At 45.1% G+C, this 23,347-nt stretch overlaps 1 protein-coding gene across 3 annotated transcripts in view; it reads right to left on the minus strand.

Annotated features, from left to right (window-relative positions):
- Positions 1–23,347, minus strand: part of CCDC57 (coiled-coil domain containing 57) — a 90,620-nt gene that overhangs the window by 64,815 nt on the left and 2,458 nt on the right. For all 3 annotated transcript variants that reach the window (XM_080924211.1, XM_080924212.1, XM_080924210.1), the window contains exons 2-7: positions 12,734–13,151; positions 8,967–9,075; positions 3,483–3,584; positions 3,080–3,237; positions 2,897–2,971; positions 1,310–1,510 (exon numbers count right to left, since the gene is read on the minus strand). In XM_080924211.1, coding sequence (XP_080780337.1) covers positions 1,310–1,510; positions 2,897–2,971; positions 3,080–3,237; positions 3,483–3,584; positions 8,967–9,075; positions 12,734–13,143 — 1,055 coding nt within the window. In that variant the 5' untranslated portion in view covers positions 13,144–13,151. The remainder of the gene's footprint in view (positions 1–1,309; positions 1,511–2,896; positions 2,972–3,079; positions 3,238–3,482; positions 3,585–8,966; positions 9,076–12,733; positions 13,152–23,347) is intronic.

Genomic DNA, 23,347 nt, shown 5'->3' on the forward strand with positions numbered 1-23,347 from the left:
GTTGCCCAAACACTATGGCTGGAATGAAATACTGGGAAGGAGCCAGTGTACTGGAGCACACCTGTATCCCAGCACTGGGTAGGCTGATGTGGGAGAACAGAGGCTTCTAAGCCAGCTCAGACTACGCTCAGGCTACATCAGGAGGAGGCCTTGTCTCCAAAAAAAAAAAAAAAAGTAAACCCAGAGCTGAATGGTCCTGAATTTCCAACTCTGCTCAAATTCCAAAGAGAATTGAAAGCAACATCTACAAAGGAAATCTTCATACCTGCACTTACAGCTGGGTTACTCCTAAGGGACAAGGCGGAAACACTCATGTGTACAAAGAAGATAAAAGACTGGCCTGTTCACAATGGGATATCAGCCTTAAAAGACACAAAGTTTGACTTGATAAACCACTGCCCTCCGTAACTCAGATAACTAAATAGTGAGCCTGTGTTAGGTACGGAATGATTGTGTATATGCCGAGTGTACATGTGTGGGTGCATGAGCACAGGTCAGAGGTCAACCCTGGGTGATGCTTCTCAGTAGCCATTTGCCTTGAGAGAAGGTCTCTCACTGGGACCTAATGCTCACTGATTATGCTAGGCAAGCTGGCCAATAAGGCCCCCATGGCTTCTGGAGATGTATATTTTGACATAATCACAATTTAAAAGAGAATCTCATCCTATAAATATGGATGGCCCTTGAGAACTTGAGTCTCTGTGACAGGCCAAACACATAAGGTCAGGTGCCATAAGATTCCAATCTATGTGCTGTTCCTAGAGTTGGCAGATTCACAGACAGTGCAGACTGGGGCTGTTGAGAGACTAGGGGAAGGGGTGGCAGCTAGAGCTCAGTGGGAACAGTACTCAGATGGACAACTGAAACTGCATTTGTCATATCCTGATGCCAGCGAATTTTACACTAAAAAGATTAAGTGGCTAGCTTGACCAGGTAGGTGATGGAGCTGCACACCTATAACCCCAGCAGCACTTGGGAGGTTGAGGCAGAAAGATAAGTTGGGGTGTGGGGAGGAGAGGGCCAACTATAGTGACATATGCCTGCAGTCACAACACTTGGGAGGTGAAAGCACTCTGATTATAAATTCAAGGCCACCCAAGGTTATAGAGTAAGTTTGCACAAATGAAACCTTGTCTCAGAAAAACAAAAACTGAAGATAATAGGTCAACTTTGTTATATATACTTTATCACAAGTAAGCAGAAATATAAAAACTATATAATTAAAATAAAACATTACTAGAAATGGCGGTGGGCAGAAAGTCCCTAAAGTCCCTCCTATCCACTGTATGCACCAGAGGCAGCAGCTCACTTGTCAGTAAGAGCATTCTTCTCCTTGGTGTGCTCAGCTCGCATGCACTCAGCCCGCTGCAGCTGTCCCTCCAGCATTTCACATCGGAACTGAAACTCCAGCACCTTGGCATCCAGCGCCTGCAGCTGCTCTGCATGGGCACCCTTCACTGCTGCCAGCACAGTGTCTTTCTCCCTGGCTTGACGGTCAAGCTCTTCATGTCTGAAACACAGGGAAAGGTTCCACAATGGCTCACTCAGTGCCCTGGAATCTTCTAAAGTGTTCATCCTTTCTTACACTATAGTTGTCTCTGACAAGATTGATGACTCTGCAGGAGTAACTTGTGGGTACGCTTGCTTTTCCCACATGAGATCTTCTTAAATGCCAGGCTCTCGGAGCCCCCCATACCCACCCCAAGCTCTCTCTCTCTCTCTCTCTCTCTCTCTCTCTCTCTCTCTCTCTCTCTCTGTCTCTCTCTCTCTCTCTCACACACACACACACACACACCCCAAAGCAGGATCACAAAGCACTCGAAGGAGACAACTAGGCCTGACCAACCAGCCCATGGAAAACAGACACTGTCTGCCTCCCAGATGGCAGATTCCTTAGCACCCTCTTAGTGTAGCAGTTTGTCTGATGGCACAAATTGTGGCACAAGAAAACACAAGGGAGAATTTGTTCCCCTCTTTCCTCCTAAGTGTGGCTGGGAAGCCTAAGTGTCTGGTGTGTGGTAGCTACAGTTACCATTTTCTTTGGAAGAGAAAGTAAATGATTCTTGTCCCAGGGGCTGAGCCCACAGCTGTGCTTCTAGTATCTAGCTGGCAGCCCCAACCCCACTCCTTGCAGACTATGCTGTTCCAGCACCTCCTGAACTCTGCTGTACCTGGGGGAGGAGCAATGCTTAATTGCATTGCTGAAGTTCCACCTTGAGCCAACATACCATCTACTTCCTGGCCGTTCCAGGCACCTGGCAACATGAAGCGCCTGCTCCTGTTGGCTGGGTCCCAACCCACACCGAGTACAGGGTATGTCAGTAGGAAAAAGAGAACTAAGAGATTCAACACCTGTGAGAGTAAGGGGTGACCGTCCAGGTGACTGTGTCAGCATAGCAAAGCTTGGGGCTAAAACTTATAAACTAGTTAGTGAAACATTCAAGTTTTAAATGTTAATGTTTAATTTTTAAATACTTGTTTATCTAGTGTGGGGGCGTGTGTGGAGTCAGTTCTCTCCTTTACCACGTGGGTTCTGGGGATGAAACTCGGGTCACCGGCTAGGTGAAAAGTGACTTTATCCACAGAGCAATCTCATTTATCTATAAAAGTTAAAATTTAACTAAGGTTATATTTTTAAAAGCCTGTTTTAGGCACTGGAGACTAAATCCAGAGTTTTGGACATTCTTAGTTTGTTTTATCAATGAACTGGATTGGAGTCTTGGCCCTTAAAACATTTTAAACTTTGAGACACCTGATGCCTAACCCTCTCTGAGGAAGTAGAGCATGGAGTTGACCAAAGTGGCATCCCAGCTCAGGCTACAGTCCCAGGGCTCCTGTCTCAGTGAGCATGATGCAAACTCTTTTCCAGAGACACCACCCAGGCAGAAATACATACTTCTTCCTGAAAGTCTCCTCAGCTTTCTTCTTGGCCAGCTGTACAGAGTGAAGCTTCTTCTCCAAGTCCTTTATCCTAAACAGAAACTGTATCAGTAGAGAGCAGGTCTATAAGAGACCAGAGAGCAGAACTGGAAGATCTAGTCCTTATGGCCACAATGCCTTGAGAGCAGAACCTACACACCGAGCATCCTTCATGGCCTCCAGATCCTGGAGCTCCCGGGCATGGTCATGTAGCTTCCTCTCTAATTCGACGTGCTCTGTTTCTGCCTTCTGTAGACTCTCTGCTGCCTGTGCTCCAGCTTCTCTTAGAGCCTGAAGCTCTTTGTTTAGCAGTTTTACCTGAGAAAGATTGAAAAGTTCAGGAGAGTAGCTGAGAAAAAGGAACAGCACTTGGTGGAGGCAGGCAGGTCATCCTGGTCTACAGATCTAGCTCCAGGGTAAACAGGACTACACAGAGAAACCCTGACTCAAACAAGCAAACTAACTAAGGAACAGCATGGTGTTCTGTAGCACAGGGTGACTAAAGCTGGCAGCAGTGAGCTTGAAGGCTGGAAACCCTGAAAAAGGCCTGCCCAGCCAGTTACCTTGAGTTCATGGGTCAAGACTATGTTGCTCAAGTCCTCAGCCCTCAGCTGGAACTCATGCTCTCTTCTCTGCATTTCAGAATCAAACTCCAGCCGCAGCTCCTAAAACAAGAGTCAGGGGTGAAGGAGAGCAGCCGCAAACACCTCAGCTCAGGTGTGAGCCTGCTGCTCGAGATGAATGACATTTTTACAGTACAAGGTTTTCTGTTCTATATACAAAACTGTTTAACTATATTTTCCTACCACTATTCTTCAATATCTATGTATCTATATCTATATATGCCTCTAATCTAAGCACTAGGGAGGCAGATGCAGGTGGGTCTCTGAGTTCAAGGCTAGCCTTGTCTATAGAGAGTTCTAAGAGAGCCAGGAAGGACTACACAGAGAAATCCTGTCTTGAAAAACAAACAATACCAAACAACCAAAGAAACAACAACAGTTCTCAGGTAAAATGGGGTCATAAATGAAACCATTTTAAGACCCCTCTCTCTGAGGGATGGCTGCTGTAGTTCTTGCAGTTTGGTGAGCACCCAGGCTGCACAGTCATGGGTCAAGATAGCATACATTCCCTTCCGCACACTTCCTTTTCATTTCTGACACAATGAGGCCCACCATGGGGTACTTGGATCCTCCAGCTACAGTGAACCAAAAAGCCTGACCCCACCCCTACCTCATGAAGCACCATCCAGCCCTGGTAGACAGGCCCTATAAAAACGGGGTGCACTGTGTGAGCTCTGCAGCAGCAGGTCTCACTTTCTGGCTTAGGAAACTGCAAAAAGCACAACTAGAAGTTATGTGTCACCTTTTCAATCCCTTGAAAGGTAAATGTGACTTACTGAAATCAGAATATTAAAATCATTATTATTATTATAAAATCACGGCAGAATGCCTGCCTGTCATGTGTGGTGCCCTGGGTTCTATTCCAAGCATAGGCATGGAGCAAAGGGGGGGAGGGGGAGGGAAAGGAAAGGAGGACGGTGAGTTGGTCGAACATACCTGTCCACTGAGAACCTGTAGACAAAGACAGAGAAGATCCCTCAAGGTCTAGGCAGCCTTGGCTACTGTTAGGCATCTGTCTCAAAAGACTCAAAACCAAAGCAACCAAACAACCAAACAACAAATCCATGCAATCTCGAAACATTGTTTCTTCTGAACAAAAGCCACAGAGGAAGTTCAGCATGCAGGTCGTGGCAGCCAGAAAGTGGAGTTCCACACTACAACATCAAGCCTGTACTGCCACCTTCTGGTCGGGTCTCCATTGTACTTTTGTTGTCCAGGTTCTGGGGACTGTTATAACCCCAGGTTCCTGTCTAGAGGTCTCTGGAAAACTTACCTTACACAACAGCCTGTTACTCTGTTTCCTTGCATGTGTTCTTTGTCTCAACAACCGGCAGTCACCCTCTTTGCTCAAACCAACTGAAAGGGCTTAGGACACCTGCCTCTTCCTCAGACCCCTCAGGACTCAGGGTCAGGTTAGAAGTCCCCACTGGCTCCCCTCTGGGCATACCAAGAGTTGGCATGCTCTTATCTGCACACCCCATCAGCCTGATGGTTCTTGTCCTACATCTGGTCCCCCCAATCATGTATGTCACTGCTCTACACAAACGCTCAACAGTTTCCCATGGTGCCAAAGTCTGTAAGGCCCTGAAGGCCCAGCTCCACCTTGTACATTCCTCTTCTGAACTTGAATTCTAGCTTCTAGGTAACCCTGAACATATTGGTGGTTCTGGTCTTTCTCCTGCTGAACTCTTCTGCACCCTCACCAACGTCTATGGCCCTTCTTGCCCACTCACTGAACTTGAGTCCAACCACTCCCCACTCATCACGTCCACAGGTAGTTAACTGTCCCAGGGTGTTCTCTGCTCTGTGACTGCAGGCATGACAGGTATGACAGGTATCCGTGCACAACCCCAAGCCTGAAGAGCTACCAGCATGGAGTATGTGTTCAGAAATATTTCTGAAATGAGTGGGTAAATTTCCTTCACTATCTTGTGAACCTGTAACTAATCAATAAGAAACAGGACTTCTCTGGGTCACAGTACGTGATGAAGTTAAACAGACCCGTCAGTTACTAGTCATCATCTTGTCTCAATTTATAGAGAAAATCATGATTTCATTGAATCAGTTCCATTTACAAGGGTGACCAACAAATGGGATTCTGGCCCAACAACAAAAAGACAGGGCCTTGAGGAATCACTGTGTTTACTCAACTCTCCTCACAACTACCCAGAAGGCCAACACTGCTCCAGGTCACTCCAGGCTGCTATAGGCAGACTGTCCTGGGATGCAGAAGGCTGCCTTAGGCTGGCTATTCCAGCCCATGGGGCAGAGCTTTCCCTAGCCTCCTCAGCAGAGCTGGTGTGGCAGCATGTCAGGGCTTCTTGCTTCCAGAGATAGGGATGCCACCTGAATGACAGAGCCTAAGCTCCCTGGTGTCACCCGAGTGTATTCCACTGAGTCCGAGCAAACCAACCACTCAGCAGCCTAATCCAGCTAAAGACTCTCTTGAAACTCCTTTGGTGACTTTGTCACCACTGCAAGAGAGTCATTTGTTAGACATAACGGTTGTTGAGTTGCTTTTGGTGGTTGTTGCTAACTTTTTAGACAGGTTCTCATCTTGTAGGCCAAGTTGGCCTTAAACTCATGGTGATTCTCCTACCTCAGCCTCCCAAGTATTAAGATTACTTGCTACCTTGAACCACCATATCTGATACAATCAATCTTTTCTGGACTACATATTCCTAGGCTCTGGCTGTTTTGGAAGTCAAACTGGTCACTCCCACTCCACTCTGAATCCTCTTAAAGGCACAGTCAGTCACCCTCGTCAGACCCAGATAGGTGCCCTGACAAGGAAAGCTAAGTGGGAATAGCAAGGGTGATGGAGACCTCAGGCAGCAGTAGGATGAGCAGGAGAGAAAAAAGAGTTCTTGGGAGGCAGGCTTCATTGAGAAGCTCATTTAATTAGGAGGAACAAAGGCTATTTAAAACTTTGGTGGGTGAGAAGGGGCTATGGGATAAGTGTATGTCACTGTCAGGGTACCAGAAATGCCTTATTTGCATAAGAAGAAGTTCCAGGTGCTTGCTGAACCTGACCTTACAAGGAAAGAGGAAATTTAACCTGTATCCTGGCCACCAGGCCATGTGACTACCTCAAAAGTCATGGGTATGGGACATGCAGGTCCAGAGCACATTTATAAGACGTTCTGTCTTGAGAACTGCTCTTCTCAGTGTGTCAGATCCTCTGGAACTGGAGTTTCAATTGTGAGCTGCTATGTGGGTACTAGGAATTGAACCCAGGTCCCCTGGAAGAGCAGCCAGTGCCCTTAACTGCGGAGCCATCTCTCCTGCCCCTAGAAGTACATATTCTTATGCTCAGATGCAGCTACTGGTCTGATAAATGCAGACATCCTTTGCCCATAAGGCCCAGTAGTAGTATTTCTGATTGGCTGCCAAGGCTGAAATGTATCTGCACTATCCTACCTGAGGCTTTTATGGCTCCCACACTCCATTCTTCAGTTTAGCTCACAGGGATTTTGGAATTTTGACCTTTCTACACGAGGACATTACACTGGTCTGTTACACTGTCCTAGCTTGCTTCTGTTACTGTGATAAAACACTTGATCAAAAACAACTTGGGGAAAGAAGGGTTCACTCAGTAAGAGGTTATAGTCCATCATCAAGGGAAGCTAATGCAGGAAGAGAAGCAGAGACCATGAAGAAATGGTGCTTGCTGGCTCGCTTCCCTGGATTTTTCTTTCTTCTATAGCCCAGAATCAAGTGTCAAGGGTTGGCAGTGCCCACAGTGAGCTGGAGCCCTCTTACATCAACTAGCAATCAAGAAAATGTCCCACAAATATGCCACAGGCAAATCTGATGAAAGCAGTTCTCAGTCAAGGTTCCCTCCTCCAAGGCAATATACACCTCACTTGGGTGCCACTGAGTGGTACTAAACATTACCTGGGTGACAGTGGTATAAACTGGGAGCATGGCTACCTTCAAAAAAGTGAAGCAGCTCCAATATCATCCATAAATAACTAGGTCTCTAGGCTGCGAATGCAGCTCACTTGCTTAGGATTTCACTCCCAACACTGGGGGAAAAGGACAAACCCTCTCCTGTTATATTTGTTTATCTTTGTTTTAGGTGTTTTTTGTTTAGTTGTTTAGTTGGGTTTTTTCCAGACAGCATCTCACTATGTAGCTCTGGCTGCCCTGGAACTCACCATGTAGGCCAGCCATCTGTCTGCCTCTGCCTCCCAAGTGCTCAAATTAAAGGCATATTCCACCATGCCTCAACAGTTTGGTTTTTATTTTATCTTCCACCCCCCCCCCTCAGAGCTGAAGATCAAACCCATATGCAAATGCTCTACCATTGAACAAAATCCCCAAGCCCCTCTACCCCCACCTTGGTTTTGTGTGTGTGTGCACGTGAGATAGGGTCTCATGTTGCCCTGGCTGGGCAACTCACAGAGACTCTGTGGGACTCACAGAGATCCCCCTGCCTCTGTTGGATTAAAGGTGTGCACCACTAAGCCAGGCTCCCTATTTCCTTTTTGTTAGGAAACTCTTGGTCAGCCACTGGGTCTTGGTATAAACTCAAACACTTGGCTATAAGCCACCAATTTACCATGAGACTTCAGCTGGTTCCTTCTCTGACACACTAAGCACAGTCTGATATTTACTGCAATATAGCAACAACAACAACAAGAAAAAGTGGTACCCACAGGAGTACATTGAGCTAAAAGGCTATGGCCTTCACTCCTGTTACCAGGCCTTTTCTCTAGAGCCTGCATCCATGGTCTCAGGGGAATCCTGTAAGCAGTTCACCGAGGAGGATAAGGCTTGGCTGCACCATGATTCTCAGGCACCACCTGAGGGTGCATAGCTGCAACACAGGCTCTCCCTAGAGCATTCCTGACGCACAGTAATTCTTCCCGGTGGGCAGGACTCTGGGCAGTGAGCTCACTTTTTTGGGGAAAATAAAAAAAAAAAAGGGGGCAAATATGCAACTCTATACTGACTCACATGTTGTAGGCAATGGTTTGGCTGGATGGTAGACCAGATGGCCTGTTCTGCAGAAACACTCCTTTGCTCTCTGCTTAGGTCCTGGCCTCATCTCTCCTGCCCTTACGGGTGGGATGCTAGTTTCTAGGGCCTTTGGGTTGAGACATAACCAAGTTCCAGGTTCTGCAGCCTACATGATAGATAATGTGGCCTCAAAGGTCATTTCACTAATAAATGTGCATCTGCATATCTATGCATCATCTTCCCTGGAGACTTTTGTTTGGTATATGAGAGAAGAACACATTGCCAGTGAGTTCCAGGAACCATCTGGGCACCTCTCACAGCATCCAACAAATTCCTACATAGATCAGCCCAAGGATCCCCTTCTGGATAGCATACTCAATGAACCCTTCACCATCAACATTTCAAACTAGTTGGCAAGGAATTGCCCCTAAGAACTAAGCCCAGTGATGCTTTCTCTACCTGCCTCTGCAGAACAAGTTCACCATCGAGTTCCTTCAGTTTTCTTTCCAGTTTCCACTTCAGGTTCTCATACTGCTCCCGCTGTTGGTTAAGCTCACTGTTCTTGTCGCTGTGGAAGCAGACAGAGTGTTCAGAGAGCCATACTGAATGTTCACGACTGGACACACTACAGGGTGCCCCTCACCCATGGAGCCGGCACATGGCTGTTGCAGGGGTTCGTGCAACAGACCTCCAAGAAGGAGGACTTCTGCTTGACCTGAACCTGCCTGCCACCCCTAAATGAAGGGACCAACCGTGCAGGAGAAAACACAACATAGAATACAAACTGGTTGACAAACAAGAACCAGGAAAAGGGCCAGGTTGGTGGAGCACACCTTTAATCCCAGCACTCAGGAGGCAAAGACAGGCTGATCACTGTGTTCGAGGCCAACCTGGTTTATATAGTGAATTCCAGGCCAGTCAGAACTATGTACTAAAATAGAGGGGTTAATCATCAAAAGATGCCAATATTTAGAAAAACCAAGGGAACACAGGGAATCTCAGCAAAGGAGAACATATAACAACAAATCAAACCAAAACCTGATAACTAAAGTACAAACAGTACCCAGGTAGCTACCCCTTTAATCAGGATCCCAGAGGCAGAGGAAGAGGCAGGCAGATCTCTATGAGTTCAAGGCCAGCCTGGTCTACAGAGTGAGACCCTGTCTCAAAACAACAACAATTGAAAAGATTTTAAAAGTACGTTAAGCTAAACAAAAGTCTCATATTATGGGTATGAGGCATGTGGCAAAGGAGGGAGTTGGTGAACTTAATACAAACATTAGACATCACATGACTGAATGGAGAGAAAATTAACTAAAAATAAAAGATAAAGAAACAAAACCAGGCAGTGGCGGCACACACCTTTAGCCCCAGCAATTGGGAGGCAGAGGCAGGGAGCTTTCTAAGTTTGAGGCCAGCTTGGTCTACAGAGCGAGCTCCAGGACAGCCAGAGCTACACAGAGAAATCTGTCTCAAACAAACAAACGGAGCCCTGAGGATTTTTGGTGTAGTTAACAATTGGTGACTGACAAGTATCTGAACATGACTGGAAGGTCTCAGATTTGGAAAAAAAGCAGAGTCACAAAATAACACAAAGCATCTTCCCAGTGCGAGCTGACACCTGAGCTGAGGGTCCTCCAACAGTGGCTGAGCAGCACTTCCTGACTGGGTCACAGGTGCTGCAGAACATTTACTAAAGACCTCCATGTCTGACACAACATCTGCCTGGTAGGTGAAACCTGTAGAATATATTGCTAAAACCGAGCAAACCAGCAGCCTCCATCAAACTCTACAGGTAAGAATGTCAGCAGATAGCATGAGCCATGCTGAGAAGGATGCATGCCTTCAGTCTCAGCATTTCAGGAGGCAGAGATAGGTGGATCTCTGAATTTGTGGTCAGCATGGTCTACAAAGGAAGTTCCAGGGCAGCCAGTGAGATCTTAGGTAAAAAACAAAACAACAAAAACAAAAAAAATTTGGGCTGAGACCTAAGGAAAAGCTCATGGCTTCACTGAGCGTCCTATAGAACATACACATCACTCACTCGATGCTCCACTGAGCATCCTATAGAACATATACATCACTCACAGCTCCACTGAGCATCCTATAGAACATATACATCACTCACAGCTCCACTGAGCATCCTATAGAACATATACATCACTCAAAGCTCCACTGAACTTCCTATAGAACATATACATCACTCACAGCTCCACCAAGCTTCCTACAGAATATATATATATATCACTCACTCACAGCTCCACTGAGCTTCCTATAGAACATATACATCACTCACTCAAGTTCCACTGAGCTTCCTATAGAACATATACATCACTCACAGCTCCACTGAGCTTCCTACAGAATATATATATATCACTCACTCACAGCTCCACTGAGCTTCCTATAGAACATATACATCACTCACTCAAGCTCCACTGAGCTTCCTATAGAACATATACATCACTCACAGCTCCACTGAGCTTCCTATAGAACATATACATCACTCACAGCTCCACTGAGCGACCTATAGAACATATACATCACTCACTCACAGCTCCACTGAGCATCCTATAGAACATATACATCACTCACTCAAGCTCTACTGAGCATCCTATAGAACATATACATCACTCACAGCTCCACTGAGCTTCCTACAGAATATATATATATCACTCACTCACAGCTCCACTGAGCTTCCTATAGAACATATACATCACTCACTCAAGCTCCACTGAGCTTCCTATAGAACATATACATCACTCACAGCTCCACTGAGCTTCCTATAGAACATATACATCACTCACTCACAGCTCCACTGAGCTTCCTATAGAACATATACATCACTCACTTAGTTCCACTGAGCGACCTATAGAACTTATACATCACTCACAGCTCCACTGAGCGACTTATAGAACATATACATCACTCACTCAAGCTCCACTGAGCATCCTATAGAACATATACATCACTCACAGCTCCACTGAGCATCCTATAGAACATATACATCACTCACAGCTCCACTGAGCATCCTATAGAACATATACATCACTCACAGCTCCACCAAGCTTCCTACAGAATATATATATATATCACTCACTCACAGCTCCACTGAGCTTCCTATAGAACATATACATCACTCACTCAAGTTCCACTGAGCTTCCTATAGAACATATACATCACTCACAGCTCCACTGAGCTTCCTACAGAATATATATATATCACTCACTCACAGCTCCACTGAGCTTCCTATAGAACATATACATCACTCACTCAAGCTCCACTGAGCTTCCTATAGAACATATACATCACTCACAGCTCCACTGAGCTTCCTATAGAACATATACATCACTCACAGCTCCACTGAGCGACCTATAGAACATATACATCACTCACTCACAGCTCCACTGAGCATCCTATAGAACATATACATCACTCACTCAAGCTCTACTGAGCATCCTATAGAACATATACATCACTCACAGCTCCACTGAGCTTCCTACAGAATATATATATATCACTCACTCACAGCTCCACTGAGCTTCCTATAGAACATATACATCACTCACTCAAGCTCCACTGAGCTTCCTATAGAACATATACATCACTCACAGCTCCACTGAGCTTCCTATAGAACATATACATCACTCACTCACAGCTCCACTGAGCTTCCTATAGAACATATACATCACTCACTTAGTTCCACTGAGCGACCTATAGAACTTATACATCACTCACAGCTCCACTGAGCGACTTATAGAACATATACATCACTCACTCAAGCTCCACTGAGCATCCTATAGAACATATACATCACTCACAGCTCCACTGAGCATCCTATAGAACATATACATCACTCACAGCTCCACTGAGCATCCTATAGAACATATACATCACTCACAGCTCCACTGAGCTTCCTATAGAACATATACATCACTCACTCACAGCTCCACTGAACTTCCTATAGAACATATACATCACTCACAGCTCCACTGAGCATCCTATAGAACATATACATCACTCACAGCTCCACTGAGCATCCTATAGAACATATACATCACTCACTCACTTAGTTCCACTGAGCATCCTATAGAACATATATATCACTCACTCAAGCTCCACTGAGCATCCTATAGAACATATACATCACTCACAGCTCCACTGATCGACCTATAGATGTGCTCATCACTCACTAGGCACCAGCCACAATCATCTGTAAGATAACACACCTGTGCACATGCTCCAGCTGCAATCGGAGCTCCTGCAGCATGAGCTGATGCTGATGCTGCAACTCCTCGGTGCGCCTGGCCTCTCTGGTGAGTTCCTGTTTCAGCTTGGCCACCTCTATCTTGAGCTCACTGGCCTCTGCTTGTTGGGTTTCCTCCCGCCTACGGGCCTGGGTGAATTCAAAGTCATAGCGCTCCAGCTCTCGGTCCCTCTCTTCCAGCACCTGAAGGTTGTAAACAAAGTCCTCCCGTAGGCGCTGCAGCTTCCCCTCTGCCTCCTCCAGGCGGTTCTGAGTAGCTCGCAGAGCTGTCTCCTGCAGCTGTGCACGGTGGGCCTGGAGGGCTCGCCATTCCTCCTCCTTTCGAGTCAAAAGCTCACTCAGTTCCCGCTCTGAGCATGGTGGCAGCAGCATGGTGACAGCTGCAGCAAAGAAGAAAACAAGTAGCACACCATTAGGGACCCTAACCCATAAAATGTGTTTGTTTGTTCCACCTGCCTCTGCCTCACACACTCTGGGATTAAAGGTGTGTGCCACCACTGCTTGGTTATAAAAATAAATTTAAAAAACAAGATACAAAAACAAAACAAAACAAAACAACAACAACCACCAAGATATAATATACAAGTCCAATGTTTTTTAAGATGAAGTCTTGCTAAGTTGCCATGGCTGACCTTGAACTACCAATCTTCCATTTTAACCTCCTGAATAGCTACAGCAATAGCTGTGCCACTGTGTCTGCCAAAAGCCTTAATTTTTAAAAACATTAGATCCTTGCCAAATAGCTAACAAACCTTTAAAAACAACTTACTGGAGGGTTGAGGAATGGGCCTAGAGGGCAGGAACTGCAGTGGTCACAAGCACATTGGAAGAGACTGTTTCTTATCAAGGTACACTACAGACCATTACTGGTTCTAGTGAGGCCTTGCTGCCAGTACTCAACATAAAAGGGGTTCTTTTCTGTATACAGAGCCATTTAGCTTGGGGCTTCTGGCTTTATTTATAGTCAACCCAAGGCTGCTCACAGGGAAGAACTAAGGTCAACAATGTTAGGCACCATCACCTAGGCACAAGAGCCAAGTGTAAGCAAGGGGAGCCACAAGAGCTCTTCTCTGATGTCACCATTTCCCAGAAGTCTTTCCCAGGGCACATGGAGGCTTTTGGCAGTAACGGTTTTGTATCACTGTCACCCAAGGGCGGCAGTGTGACTCTCTGTAAGTGGGTCTTCTTTAGAAAGAAAAACACTGTCCTGGATCACTTCAACTCACTAATCTTATGTATAGTATATTTACAGAGAAGGTAAAAATAATCATGGCCAGCACCCTGAGATAGCCCATGGCTAGCACACTGAGATAACCCAGAGTACAGGTAATGAGGGTTCCCTCACCTCTACTCAAATAGACAATGAACAGGCCATAAAACACAGACATAAAACTCAAAAACAGGGATTGCTTTTGTGCTGTGCTGTATGTGTGCATGGAGAAGGAGATGATGTATGTGTTGAGTGTGCATGTGTGTTGTATGTACTATAGTGTGTATGTATGAGTGTGTGGTGCTATGAAGGCCTGTGAGTATATTACAGCATGGGTGTATATGGTATGATGTGGGTGAGTTCATGTGTTATAGTGTGCTGTGTTATGTGTTTACATCAACTCCATCCAGAGTTCCTAAGCCAGTACTGCTCTTTATATAAGCAATACACAGAGAATTTAACTCAAGAAATTATTGATAAGAGGAACAGTCAGGCTGGAGAGATGGCTCCGTGGTTAAGAGTACTCGCAGTCCTTGTAGAGGACCCAATTCCTTTGCCAGCACCCACATGGCAGCTCACAGGCATTTGTAAGTTTAGTTTCAGGGCTGATGTCTTCCTCTGGAGTCTACAGGTTCCTTCACATATACGGTACACATAAGATGTTCACAAAAACACACACAGAGACATAAAAATAAGTGAATAAAATTTAAAATTACAGCCCAAATCATTATACATCATCAGGACTAAAACACCAAGAGTGCATTCCACAAGAAAGGAGTTTTGCATCAGACAGTGGGCACAGCTCTGTGGCAGGTCTTCCTGTAAGTGCTGAATCATCTAGGTCAGGGCCTGGCAGGTACTCTGTAATGGACCAGGCAATATCTGCTAGGGGCTTTGGGCCACATAGCAACTTACAACTGTAGCCCTGCCCTGCATGTAGGGGACAAGCTTGACAAAGTTTCTCAGAGCTGGTCGGGATTCCCAACCCTTTAGCATGGGCTGTATAGAGACACAAACAAGACACTGGCTGTGCAAAGCCCCTGATTCTAGGGGAGGAGGGCACAGGGCACAGAGTCTGAGTGCTGCCCAGAAGAACCAAAGTTGGAGCAAGGGACCCCCTAGCTGCATCCAGAAGAGACTGGCCCACCAGTGACAGTCACTGTAGGCCCCAGAGCTCCTCAAGTATGCTGAGATAAAGTTCACCTGAGCAGATTGCAATCTGTGTCAGCTTAGTTCATCCTGTTGCTTACCTGGCATAAGTTCTAGCTCTACAACCCATCACAGCTGCCTGACTTCTCAGAACTGCCGCACAATCACCCTTTACTTGAGTTCAGGATACGCCTGCTGCCTGGCATCCACCCTACAGCTCTGCTCAGTTCCTGAATCCTACTAAATGGTCTGGTCATCTCACTAACAGGCCTGAATTTACACTGCCTCATCCCCATGCCTGCACCTTAGCTGCCTCACACTCCTGCCACACAGTCTACACCCTCTAACTGTGAGCCAAGAGACCCTCCTTCCTTAAACGGCTCTTGTCAGAGCAACGAGAAAGGTAACATGCCCCAATGGCTACTGGAAAACAATCCCTTTAAGATGCCTAACTGGGGTGTCCTGCTCCACCTAGAACACTGGAGTCACCTAAGTCACTCAGCTACCACCTGTCTTCAGCACACTAGCCACAAGGCTTCAGGCTGTTAGTGTTCTAACTAAATCTGACTGTGTGACGCCACTGTGCCTAACATCTGCTGTGGCCTCTGGAAATTTTAAATAAGTTTCATTCCTTGGAGCTGCATATAGAGACCCCTGGGTTAGAGTCTGCTGCAGCGCTCTCTGACTTCTAGCTGCTTCCAGGAGGCCTAAGGGTTGATACTTTTATTCCTAGACACCTGTTATCCTCTAAAGAATAAATAAATATAAATAAATAAAGGCCTTCCCTTTTTTGCTTTTGTTTTTAAACTGGGGCAATTTCTTACTGCTTGGTTTTGAAACTCAGCAGGTCACCACCATCGATGAAGCTTCTGTCCACCATGCCAGGCACTGGGCACTTGTCCCTGTCATTTCCTCTTTGTTCTCTGACCAGGTAGAAAGTGTGGCATCCTGTACTCTCCAGTGAAACTGGGGTCTCCCTACATAGACAGCAACTCGATGAGCAGATGGCAAATGATGTAACCCACCAGCCAGAGAGAGAAACAAGCTTCTGCCAGTCTTGGAGCCCATCAGCTCAAGCCCAGTGCTTAAGAGCACTGACTGTTCTTCCAGAGGTCCTACGTTCAATTCCCAGCAACTACTTGGTGGCTCACAACCATCTGTAATGAGATCCTATGCCCTCTTCTGGTGTGTCTGAAGACAGCTACAGTGTACTCACATACATAAAATAAATTAATCTTTTTTTTTTTTTTTTTAAGAAAACCAGCTTAAAAAAGAGAGAGAGAGAGAGAACAAGCTGTTTGGGAACAGGAACTAGACGGCCTTCCACAGCGTCTATTTCCTTTGGTTTCCTTCCTGTGAAGAATTGCAGCTTGGTGCACTTGGCTCTCTCTGATACCAATAAGAAAAGCTGCCATGTCTGGTGCAGAAGAACACCATCTACTCTGGACTAGGGGCACTGTCATCCTGTCATGACCATGTAAGCACCTATATGAGTACTGCTTCATTGCTGTAACAAAGAGCCAGCAAAAAAAGGAGGGAAGGAGGGAAGGATGAAAGGATGGGGGAGGAGAGGAAGGGAGGGAGGGAGGAAGGAAGGGCTTCCTTATCTTGGCTCACAGTGTGGCAGCACAGTCTGCTACAGCCAGGAAGGCAGGGCAGCAGGAAGGTAAAGCAGCTGTCACTATGTCATTCCCACACTCAAAAAGCAAAGAGATTAACTCTGCTGCTCAGTTAGCTTTTAGTTCTCTTTTTACTTGAGTCTGAGACATCGGTCTATGGAGCGATGCTCCCTCCCATGTGGGTGGGTCTTTCCACTTCAGTTAATTTAATTGGGAAAGTCTCAGATATGCCAAGATTTGTCTCTTGATTCTAGAGACTGCCAGATTGATGATCAGTGTTAATCATCACAATATCCAATGGCCTTTACTCATAAACATTTTGAAGGATTTAAACTAAGCTCAGGGAGTCTAGCCTTTAAATGCTCACAGGAGACAAAATTCAAACCTATGAGATCCCAAGTTTTTTCATATTCATATTTGCCAGAGCCACAGCTATAACCATTTTTTTTTGTTACTGGATATTTGATCACATTTTGAACCCTGACATTGTGTTATTTACTGAAAAATCCTGTTTCTAGTTGTGGTGTGGCTCAGTCTTTAGCTCACACCTTTAATTCCTCTGGCTAGAATACAGAAGCACCCTTAGTATATACTTTTAATCCCAAACAATGAAGGTAAAATCAGTTTGTAGAAGGAAGAGCACATGTTTGAAAGCGATGTCAAACTGAGTTACAGACAAAGTGACAAATCAGAGAAAGATTTGACAGAATAGGATATGCCCAACTGTCACGAAGAGAGGGAGAGAAACTTCACCAGGACAGTTTTATGGAGACAAATTGCAAAGAGAGAGAGAGAGAGAGAGAGAGAGAGAGAGAGAGAGAGAGAGAGAGAGAGAGAGAGAGAGAGAGAGAGAAACAAGCTAGACACAAGTGAGGATATGAGCCAGAGAGTGAGAAGGAGCCAGAACAGATTGCCAAAGTTGATATGAGGCCAAGCAGAGTAATTCAGGAAAGGCCTGAGAGAGAGAAGCCAGATGGAATCAGTCAGCTTGAAGAGAGGTTTAAGTCATAACAGCTAAGTTGAACCAGCCATCCAGACTAAAGAAAGAACTAGGAAAGGGTAAGTTTATTTAGCAGCAGGTCTCAGAGGCTGAAAACATTCTAGGCGTAGATTAGATTGTATGGAGGCTGGAGGCTTCCAGGACTAGGTCTAGGTGAACAGACTGAAGCAGTAAGCTTCTGAGATGACAATTACCTCTGGGGAATAAAAATTAAAATTACAATTTCTAAATGGATCTCCACTATCTTGCCATACTTCCTGGAGGAGAGAGGTGCCATGCCCTTACAAGGGGCACACAAGTAATTGAGAAATAAAATGGAAGAGAAGTCATACAATCTCATACTTAAGAGCTAGGTCCATGTGAACGATTAGATACACGCAATGTTTCAGATGCCCCCAAACCCACAAAACTTACCAATAAGCATTCAGAGTAAAATAAAAACAAGAGTCTAATGCCATTAAAAATGGGCATCACACACAAAGACTTTGAAGAACATTTTGGTTATACATTCTGAGCAAGAGTAAAAACTGCGCACAAGCACTATACCTGACAGTTATAATAGGCCTGTTTTTTCATAGGAAAACAGACTGCCATTCTGAAGCCATGTTGTGTGTATTACAGGATGTCTTGATTAGCTTTGTGTTACTTGACACGAGCTGAGAGTTATTTGGGAAAAGGAATGTCAGTTGAGAAGAATGACTCCATCAGATTGCCCAAGACTGCCTGTAGGCAAGTCTGTGAGGCAGTTTCTTGATTAATGATTAACGTGGGAGTGCCTAGCCCAGCGTGGATGGTACTACCCATGGGCAGGTGGTCTTGGCTTATATAAGAAAACAAACTGGGGAGCTGGAGAGATGGCTCAGTGGTTAAGAGCACTGACTGCTCTTCTAGGGGTCCTGAGTTCAATTCCCAGCAACCACATGGTGGCTCACAACCATCTGTAATGGGATCTGAAGATCTCCTGGTGTGTCTGAAGATAGCAACAGTGTACTCATATACATAAAATAAACAAAATTTTAAAAAAAGAAAACAGATTGGACAAACCATGAGGAGTGGGCCAGAGAATAGTGAGTGCCCTCCATGACCCCTGCTTCAGCTCCTGCCTCCAGCTCATGTCTTGGCTTTCCTTGGTGATGGTCTGTGGTTGTATGAAATGAATAAACCCCTCTTTCCTATGCCAGCTAATTCTATGTCAGTTTGACACAAGCTACAGTTATCTGAGAGGAGGGACCCTCAATTGAGAAAGAGCCTCCAGAAGATCAAGCCGTAAGGAGGCAAGCCTGTAGGGCATTTTCGCATTTTCTTTTCTTTTCTGGAGGGGGAGAAAAAGGGGAGTTCTCTGTAGCCCTTCATTGTCCTGGAACTTACTCGAACTCAGACATCTGCCTGTCTCTGCTTTCTGAGTGCTGCATTGAAAACTGCTCCACCACCCGGCTACACAGACAAGATGGCTAGCTTAAGGAGCATTCGGTCTTTGTTTCTGTTTTTGTTTTTCTGAGACAAACTCTCTATGCAGACAATACTGGCCTGGAACTCACAGAGATCTTTCTGCCTCTACCTCTGCCTCTGACTTCTAGAGTGTTGTGAGGGGAGATACTGGGGTCCAGGAGTCACCTCATAAAACACAAACACCAATCTCAGTCAGACAGGGATAGTTTATTGAGCATTTGCCTCAGGACTGATCAATCATGGCCACAGACCAGACTTAGGAGCTGGCTTCGACCCAGAGCCAGGATCCTACAGAGCATTTAAGCCTGAAATCCACAAACATCAAGTTATTCCACCATTCAGTATTTGGGGACAGGGAACTCCCTTAGGAACATGTGCTTTTTGTACACCTATCCTGCTCCCATCAGCTGGGGCAGTCAACTGGAGCTGGGTGACTTGCCTAAGCAGGCTGTCAGTTACCCATGTACATGCCTCTTCCTGCCCAGTAGGATGTCAGCTCCCAGGGAGATCTTGGGAACTTAAACTTAAACTCAACCCCTACCCAAAATAAAAGATTTACTCCAAATGGCTCTTATATTGGTGCAGGTGTCTTTCTTATGTTGGGGTCTGTACTGGCTGGTTTTGTGTCAACTTGACACAGGCTGTAGTTATCACAGAGAAAGAGCCTTAGTTGAGGAAATGCCTCCTTAAGATCCAGCTGTAAGGCACTTTCTCAACTAGTGTTCAAGGAAAGGGCCCAGTCCATGGTGGATGGAGCCATCCCTGGGCTGGTAGTCCTGGGTTCTATAAGAAAGCAGGCCGATCAAGCCAGGGGAAGCAAGCCAGTAACATCCCTCCATGGCCTCTGCATCAGCTCCTGCTTCCTGACCTTCCTGAGTTCCAGTCCTGACTTCCTTTGGTGATGAACAGTGATATAGAAGTGTAAGCTGAATAAACCCTTTTCTCCCCAACTTGCTTCTTGGTCATGGTTTTTGTGCAGGAATACAAACCCTGCCTAAGTCAGGGTCTATCCATGGGACAGTTTAAGAAGGCAAGAAACCATAAAAGCTCATACACGGGTGCAGAAAATGCTGCTGGGAAGTGTGGGTCCAAGCTTACTGTGGCTAACTGTACAAAGCAGTTCTAACTGACCTCTCTTGGTTTCCAAGAGCACCAAAGCATAGAACATAACAAACGTGCGATCAACTAGAGCAGGAGAAAGTTTCCTTATAACACTGTCTGGATAGGCAATAGATCCTTAGGCCTTAACAGAGGAGAGTGGAAGGAGAAAGAGGCTGCAACCGAGACATAAGGTGAATAAATTAATTAATGGGAAAAATTATAAGGAAACTTTTACAGCCAAGTGCCAGCTAATCAATGTAGGAGTAATGGAAATAGAAAAATATTTGTCAAATACCACATATTACTTCAGGACTGAGGCTGCCAGAGACAGAAAGAGGTCACCACAGTTAAGCACCATGGCTCTGATCCTACATCAGGCAACATAAATGCTGATTCTCTGCCAGTTTCAAATGAGGCCTTGCGGTTTCAGTGAAAAGAAAACCCAGGAGTCAGAGTAGAGATGGAAGCTCTTTGAACCGAAATTAGTGAAATTATCTGGGTGCTTAAGAAGAGACAAGAGACACAGGACCAGAAGAGTCATTGGGCCAGTTAATGAGAATGTGGTGTGGCCTGTGCCCACCCAGAGCTGACCCTGTGCTACAGCTCTCTGTAACCAGACCCCACTGGGAGAGAGCCAGTCCCACAGAAGGGCTGACACACCTGAGAGCACAGGTAAGACCACCACTTCAGCTGAGGGACCCACAGAACACAGGAACAGAGGAGCAGTCTGGGACAGGACCCTTCAGGTTTCTGTCGGTGCCCTGTACTGACCCAGAGCCAGAGCTCTCTGTAACCAGACCCCACTGGGAGAGAGCTGGTCCCCCAGTAGTGCTGACACATAAGCTTACAGGAGAGTCAAGCCACTGTCAGAATCAGCAAGACTAGCTAACACCAGAAATAAGCAGGTGGTGAGGGGCAAGTCCAAGAACATAAGCAATAGAAATCAAGGCCACTTGGCATCATTACAACCCAGTTCCCCCACCACAGCAAGTCCTGAATACCCCAGCACTCTGAAAAAGCAAAATTCTGATTTAAAATCACAACTCATGATGTTAAAGAACTTTAAGAAGGTCATAAATAACTCCCTTAAAAAAAATACAGGACAGGGCTGGAGAGATGGCTCAGAGGTTAAGAGCACTGACTGCTCTTCCAGAGGTCCTGAGTTCAATTCCCAGCAACCACATGGTGGCTCACAACCATCTGTGATGGGATCCAATGCCCTCTTCTGGTGTGTCTAAAAACAACTACAGTGTACTCATACAAATAAAATAAATTTAAAAAACTACAGGACAATACAGGTAAACAGGTAGGTAGATGCCCCTTAAGGAGGAAACAAAAATAACAAAAACAGGAAAACACGGGCAAACATGTGAAAGAATTGAAAAAACTACCCAGGATCTAAAAATGGAAATAGAAACAATAAAGAAATCACAAAGGGAGACAACCCTGGAGGTAGAAAACCTAGGAAAGAGATCAGGAGTCATAAATGCAAGCATCATCAACAGACTACAAGAGATGGCAGAGAGAATCTCAGAGGGAGAAGATACCATAGAAAACATTAACACAACAGTCAAAGAACATGTGAAATGCAAAAACCTCCTAACCCAAAACATCCAGGAAATCCAGGACACAATGAGAAGATCAAACCTGAGGATAATAGGTATAGAAGAGAGTGAAGATTCCCAACTTGAAGGACCAGTAAATATCTTCAACAAAATTATAGAAGAAAATTTCCCTAGCCTAAAGAAAGATATGCCCATAAACATACAAGAAGCCTATAGTACTCCAAATAGATTGGACCAGAAAAGAAATTCCTCACATCACATAATAGTCAAAATAGCAAATGCACAAAACAAAGAACATTAAAAGCAGTAAGGGGAAAAGGTCAAGTAACCTATAAAGGCAGACATATCAGAATCACACCAGACTTTTTCAACAGAGACTATGAAAGCTAGAAGATACTGGGCAGATGTCATACAGATCCTAAGAGAACACAAATGCCAGCCAAGGCTACTATATCCAGTAAAACTCTCAACTAACGTAGATTGAGAAACCAAGATATTTCATGATAAAACCAAATTTACACAATATCTCTCCATAAATACAGCCCTACAAAGAATAATAGATGGAAAATTCCAACACAAGGAGGGAAACTACACCCTAGAAAAAGCAAGAAAGTAATCTTTCAACTAATCCAAAAGAAGACAGCCACATAAACATAATTTTACCTCTAACAACAAAAATAACAGGAAACAACAACCATTGGTCCCTAATATCTCTAAATATCAATGGATTTATTAATTCCTCAATAAAAAGACATAGAATAACAGACTAGATATGTAAAGAGGACTCAACCTTTTGCTGCATACAGGAAACACATTTCAATGACAAAGACAGATACTACCTCAGAATAAAAGGCTGGAGAACAATTTTCTAAGCAAATGGTTCCAAAAATCAAGCTGGAGTAGCCATTTGTACTGGCTGGTTTTGTATCAACTTGACACAAGCTGGAGTTATCACAGAGAAAGGAACCTCAGTTGGGGAGGTATCTCCATGAGATCCAGCTGTAAGGAATTTTTTTTCAACTAATGATCAAGGGGATAGGGCCTAGCCCATTGTGGGTGGAGCCATCCCTGGGCTGGTAGACCTGGGTTCTATAAGAAAGCAGGCTGAACAAGCCAGGGGAAGCAAGCCAGTAAGTGACATCCCTCCATGGCCTCTGCATCAGTTCCTGTTTCCTGACCTGCATGAGTTCCAGTCCTGACTTCCTTTGATGATAAACAGCAATGTGAACAATGTAAGCTGAATAAACCCTTTTCTCCCCAATTTGTTTCTTGGTCATGATGCTTGTACAGGGATAGAAACCCTGACTAAGATCACTCTAATATCGAATAAAATCAACTTTCAACCAAAAGTTATCAAAAAAGATAAGGAAGGACACTTCATAGAAGGAAAACGCCATCAAGATGAAATCTCAATTCTGAATATCTATGTTCCAAATGCAAGGGCACCTATATTCATAAAAGAAACCTTACTAAAGCTCAAAGA

Source organism: Micromys minutus (genome assembly GCF_963924665.1).
Source record: "Micromys minutus genome assembly, chromosome: 10".
NCBI classification, from domain to species: Eukaryota; Metazoa; Chordata; class Mammalia; order Rodentia; family Muridae; genus Micromys; species Micromys minutus.